This window comes from Plectropomus leopardus, unplaced genomic scaffold, assembly GCF_008729295.1.
Source record: "Plectropomus leopardus isolate mb unplaced genomic scaffold, YSFRI_Pleo_2.0 unplaced_scaffold5007, whole genome shotgun sequence".
NCBI classification, from domain to species: domain Eukaryota; kingdom Metazoa; phylum Chordata; class Actinopteri; order Perciformes; family Serranidae; genus Plectropomus; species Plectropomus leopardus.
In genome coordinates this window covers 1-6,356 of record NW_024654958.1, presented here as the reverse complement: position 1 = coordinate 6,356, position 6,356 = coordinate 1, and the positions used below count along the sequence as shown (strand labels likewise).

Below are 6,356 nucleotides of genomic sequence, written 5' to 3'. Positions count from 1 at the left end.
GGGATAGACGGAAAAATTGTCTGACAATACGTCGCTCAGGTACAGTCACTCAATCAGCTGACTCCAGGAAGGAGATAAAGGAGTAACCAAGTGGAGTAGAAATGTTTCTAAAACAATAAATATAGTGACGTTTGTGGGTTTTTTTTCTTAGATGACCACATCCTGAATAAGTGGTTTTGTGAAGACATGCTTCCCTTCGTCTGTGGAACGAGACCACGTTGACTTTGTTTCCAGAGTTGACTCGTCTGGGATATTCATTTCTAAACTTTGGTGTGATTTTTTTTAAGATGATGTTTGCTGTGTGTCATTTTAAAGTGAACCTAACAGCACCAGTACCAATCAATTTACTCTCAGATTAATCAGAATATATACTGCCATAAAATAAAACGTGACTGGTTGGATGATGAGAAAAAAATGTCCGTCTGCCTGGAAAATGTCATATAATGTGACCAAAGAGATCAAACTTCATTGATAACTGCAGTCAATAAATGAAGTTAACTTCGGAAGTGTGATAACTTTTGGACCATTATTTAAAATTAGACATTTATTTCCTTGTTTTGGTATATAAGCTCTCTTTACTTCACAACCTGCAGAGACTGAGACGTTAGATTCTGTTCAAGCAGGTGAGTCTGTAGAGTTACAGGCATATTGAATAGACATCTGTATATCCAGACTACTGCTTTCACAATACAAAGTCATTGCTTTGGTTGTTTTAATTTTTAATCTTTTGTTGCAGTTCATCGCCATAAACAATGAAGCTCGTTTTTCTTCTGTGTGCTGCCTTCGCTTTGGCTGCTGCAGGTGAGACGTGAAGTGAAACTTAAAACTGTTTTTGTTTTTTAAAAGATTATACAGATTGGCTCAGATTGAACATAATGCATATTTTACCTACTAGCAAAAGGCATTTTAGAAGTTTCTAAAAAATGATTATTTTCTTCTTCCACAGGTCCAGAGGAGCAGATGATGGACGTCCAGCACAACAGGAAGCCGGGTAAGACTGATCTAAAAGCCATCATTGAAGCTTTTGTTTTTAGTTTTTTGGATTCATTCTTCCTGTGTGAAATCTGACAACTTTTTCTTAAAGGAAAACTTCACCCATGAAATGATCATTTGTATGTCAGCTACTCACCCTGTGTTATGTGGGATTTGTGAAGAAAACTGTTTTTCTCGCATGCCTCCATGGTGAACAAAGAATCCAAAAAAACTACAAAAATTGTTGAACAGGAGTGAAAGGGTGGCTGCGTTCACCAACAGCAAAACTATATTAAAACATCAATTTACGAACTCTCACACAACTGGTCCTTTGAAAAAGTTAAAGCAACTTGTCGCAGCAGCTCAAGAGTCAGGAGCAGGAGTAAAAAAATGATTAAATAACGTAAAAAATAAATGTACATGATTAACAGTTGCACAAAGAACACTGTAATGCACACGTAATGTGTTGTAACCTATTTTTATTGTAGAAATATACAAATATCTTTGCACAGTAAGTGATAAATTATTATATAGCAGGAAATAACACAGGAATTTTACACAGTATTAATATAAAGGATAAGGACACGCACATAGGCTATACGTGCAAATATATAACTGTTATATGTAATATTTAGTTGTATTTTTTTTTAGTTTGTTTTATTTCCCAACACAATCATCCAAAATATTTTTTTTAACTGGCAAACTAATAAAAAGTGATCACTTTAATGGACATGTTTGCTTGTGTGGGTTTTTATATTGTATATTGTATTGGGTTATATATAAAATTTGGGAGGTTTATATAAAATGTGAATGTGTATTTGTTTATGTTTGTTTATATATATATATATAAGGGTAGGAATAAACAACATGTCATTTTGAACATGTGATATTTTAGTTTAAGTGGCTTGAATATGTATTTATTGTGACTTTCTTTTTTTAAACTTTTTAAAATCTCTTACTTTTTTATTTGTATTTTAATTAATACATGTTTACTATAATACTATAACCAGCCTTTAAACAACAACAAAAGCATTCATTTTATTACTCCCATTGCTGCTGTTTCAGGTGCAGTTCCTCTCCAGGCCTGCGGCGGCGCTGCTCGGTTCTTTGGCGGGTTTCGGCGCGTCGGTTAAAAACCTTCTTTGAACGTTCCTCTGGTTTCCCAAAAAGCGACGGACAGCAGAGCGAAGAGGGAGTCAAATCTCGAAGGTAAATCTGCTTGAAAAAAACACTTACGTCTGCTATCATTCAGCAGTTACAACTTAATATGGTGTTACCTAAAAGTGATTTGTTTTTAAAACTGTTGTCTTTTTACCAAATTAATGTTTTATCGCGCGGTAATTCGGAGTAACGTGCCGTCTTAGCTTCGTTAGCTTAGCTAACCAGCTTAGCTGACGGTGTTAGTAAGGCGGCGCCGGTAGAGGAAAGGCCTGCTCGGAGGATGCTAACGATTAGCTATACGAATTGTTTTAACAAGTTTTGTCAAAAACATCTCAGAATAATAAATAAGCCAATGAAATCCTCACCTGATTTACCCGATCCTTAATTTAAAGGGAAACCTCGATGCTAACGGCGCTTTATCAACACACGCTAACTAGTTGAAGTCGTGCTGTTTTGTTGTGAAGTTAAAAGTTTAACGTTTGAAAAATAACGTTGGATTATAATGGCATTAACAGGATTACACACAATCAGACCACACAAGTTGATTTTTGTGATTGAATTTACGTTCAGCTAGAAGGTTAAATAATAAAGTTAATGTTTCTATCTGTAGCTCAGATATGGGCTAGCATTGGCTGAACAAGTTATTTCCAACGATCTGATGCAGGAAACAAGATATTAAAACCCTCGATCTTAGTGAAATATGAGTGTAATGCTGTAATAGTATAAGTACTTTTTTAATAGTTATGAGTTACGTCTCGGAGCTACATGGATACGCGAATGAATACGCCGCATACCCATAACAAGAGCTCTTTGGGATATTGTAGTGCACTTCCTATACCCCTTTAATACCTAAGCAACTTGGCTTGCTTCATTAAGAAACAAGCGCAACATGTTTTCGCCATCCCAGCATCCAGCGCAACCAGTGGATGAGACTTTTCCTCAGTTGGATGTATAATTCAAGCACGGTCAACCTCTTGAACCAGAGACTGTGGAGGATGCTCTTTTAATACACAGCATTCCCCAGCACAAAGGTCATTAGCCGAAATATCAGCCCTGTGAGTGAGAAGTAGATGCAGAAACATTTCTCCTCTCGAGTGACTGGAGTGTGTGTGTGTGTGTGTGTGTGTGTGTGTTTAATCAGGGGTGCGGGTCCGTTCGCGGGACTTTTATTAACCGGTGTGGGCAAATGCAACTATAACTTATACATAATGACGGGTAAGGGGTCGGTTCTGGTAACAGACTTTTGAGGTATGAGCAGGTGTGGGTTTTCAAAAATGGACCCGTGCAGGACTCCAATCTGTGGTCTCTTTGTTATTCCTGCAGGTCAAAGTTGAGGGCCATGGCTCGTGGGCAGCAGAAGATTCAGTCTCAGCAAAAGAACGCAAAGAAGGCAGCAGAGAAGAAGAAAGGTCAGGGCGCTGACCAGAAGACTGCAGCGAAGGCCGCGCTGGTCCACACCTGTCCTGTCTGCCGGGTGAGTACAACACATGCCACATTGGCACATTGATACCCCAAATCTAAACATTTTAATGACATTAGGCATTATGAAGCATATGTGTCTGTATGTGGCCTGACTGTAGTCAGACGCAAAGATGTCCTCAACTCAAATGCATAAGTCATTGTCATTACATTTTTTCCCAGCAAAACAAAAATCAATGAATAATGAGATTTCCCTCACCTTTTAATTCTATTTTCATTTTAAGTTGTAGGGGACATGGGTAAAATGCTGTGTGCTCATTTCCATAAGTCTCCTTTTTTATATATACCCTTTGTTAAAACCTTATTTTGAAAAATGGACATAGTCACATGAATCCTTCAGTACCTTCACCGAGTCCATTACTTGTTCTCTATCAGCTGGATCTTTGATTTTTGAAGGCATGAATGTCAGTATATATGTTTTCAGTCTGCTGCACTGTTCTCTACTATGGTTTTTTGTGACAATTTTTATGGCATACTATACTATGATGTTAAAAAAAACTTACAAAAAAAAAACAAAATTACATTTTGATATGACCTAATACATTTTTTGTGTACACTATATTTTTACTTTTTGTGGCACTCTAAACTATGACATTGTAAATTACATTTGCTATTGCATACTATACTATTCCTTTTTTAAGAACGTTTTATGGCATACTGTAACATGACCTTTTTTGACATTTTTATGGCATCATATATCATGACATTTTAAATGATATGATGGTTTTTCATGATTTTCGACAACATATTAAACTACGTTCTATAATAATTATAAGATTTCTGGAAAAATACTATATGACATGCTAATGTATGACTTTTTTCATGATTTTGACAGCATGTTATTGTATGATTTTTTCATGATTTTTGAAGACATAACATACTAGGTTTTTTTTCATGCGTGTTGATGACATAAGATACTATGTTTTTTCATGACGACATGCTACAGTATGACCTTTTCATGATTTTTGAAGACATGCTTTACTTTTACTTTTCTAGTGATTTCTGACAAAAAATATGAATATTTTAATGAATATGGATGACATACTATACTTTCTTTTTTCCATTTCTTTTTTAAAATTATGACTTACTATACTATGATGCTTTACATACTATTATGTTTTTTGACTTTTATGCAGTCTTCCTCGCCAAATTTTATTGTGACTTTTTATGACTATTTTTAATGCCTTTTTACTGATACATGCACTTCATAAAGTAGTAAGCAACTTACCAGGAAGACATTGGTTGATGCTGCTTCACTGTCTGTTTGATTGTTGCGCTCTGCCAGTGCTGAGTGTTGTTCAGTCCTTGCTTTTTTTGTGACCAACAGTACAAAACCCAAAGATATACAGTTTGTTCAATAACTGATGATCAGTTATCTGTCAATTAATTCATTAAATGACTAAACATTTCATTTATAATTTGTTATCAGGGGAGAAAATAAATTGAAACCATGATTCTCTTATGTTTTTTCAGACGCAGATGCCTGACCCCAAAACCTTCAAGCAGCACTTTGAGAGCAAACACCCCAAGTCTGCCATGCCTGCTGAGCTGGTGGATGTTCAGGCGTAAAGACCTGCTGAGAGGACCTGAACCTGGTAAGACAGCATCAGTTATCAAGTTTTTTTCTCTGACTGCAGGTTTAATGTAACCCTTCAAAGTGTCGTTGTAGTGTTATCAAGGTGCCACAGCCTTTTTTTATTTCACCAAACATCAGTCAGGGTTCCATGTTCTATACGATGAACAGATCTTAGTATTTCTCTTTATCCCTATTCGCATGGGACGAGTGTTACATGGGGACCTGCGGTAGTTTTTAATAATTGTGGAGGATGTCTGTGATTTTAATTCTGTGTCCGTAATTTTTAAAACATATTTTGGCAATAACAGATGTCAGTCTAATATTAGTCCCATGCCGTGCAATCAGTGTCTCTGTGATTTGGGGTTGTTTTTTTTTTCTTTTTCCTTCGTCGTGTTCCCCTGCGGCCTCCCGCGGTTGTTAGGAATAGCGAAGGCATGCTCAGGACTGTTAGATTTTATTGAACGTGACGTAGCAGTTTTCCTCCCCGAAGTTACTGTAAATAAACACTGTGATTCGGTCTATATCGTAGACCGTAAAAATAACATAGATTCTTTTGCATTTAGCTGAAAGAGAGCGTATCTCCACATACTTTATCAATAAAGAGATTGTACCCGGGTGCTGGTATACCAGGACAAGGACAAGAGTCACATTAAATAACCTAATGGAGCTGTAAGCGTAGCTCCACTAAACTGCAGGAAAACGTTCTGAGTTGTCAATAATGGCGCTTTTCCACTGCATGGTACCGGCTCTACTCTACTCTACACTTGCCATGACACTTCCGGTGCGCACCAGTACTACAACATGTAACATTCAGAAAGTGTGGGACAGCGCGCAGTCAATAACAGGGTTACTGCGAAACAGATTTCACTAGCACACACCAGTGACATTTCCTCTCTCTCTCTGTCCCTTCGGACAGGTTGATGAGGAGTTTGAAATGATACAAAACTGCGGCCGCCACAATAGCTTACCTGTTTGCGCTGTTCAGGGTATTCCTTGTAGCGCTGCACCTAATGATTATTTTTTTATCAATTAATCCATCGATTATTTTTTCGATTAATCTATCGATTATTTTTTTTAGTTGATCTATTTTTTTTATTATTCGATTAATATAACAACAGATTTACCGAAAATAACATTTTAAATTTTGTCATACACTGCAGGGCATTAT

At 36.7% G+C, this 6,356-nt stretch overlaps 1 protein-coding gene across 1 annotated transcript; it reads left to right on the top strand.

Moving 5' to 3' along the window:
• The first annotated feature begins 2,100 nt into the window (after positions 1 to 2,100).
• On the top strand, positions 2,101 to 5,209 carry LOC121939531 (zinc finger protein 706-like). The gene is made up of 3 exons (XM_042482544.1): positions 2,101 to 2,181; positions 3,457 to 3,607; positions 5,086 to 5,209. The coding sequence occupies exons 2-3, from the start codon at positions 3,473 to 3,475 to the stop codon at positions 5,179 to 5,181; spliced, it is 231 nt and encodes a 76-aa protein (XP_042338478.1). The 5' UTR covers positions 2,101 to 2,181; positions 3,457 to 3,472; the 3' UTR covers positions 5,182 to 5,209.
• Positions 5,210 to 6,356: the final 1,147 nt, after the last annotated feature.

What these genes read in the sequence shown, in the direction of transcription:
- LOC121939531 (XM_042482544.1), top strand. Translation starts at nt 3,473, where the DNA reads ATGGCTCGTGGGCAGCAGAAGATTCAGTCTCAGCAAAAGAACGCAAAG. An exon ending in ACACCTGTCCTGTCTGCCGG is followed by an intron (nt 3,608 to 5,085) that starts GTGAGTACAACA and finishes ATGTTTTTTCAG; the next exon opens with ACGCAGATGCCTGACCCCAA.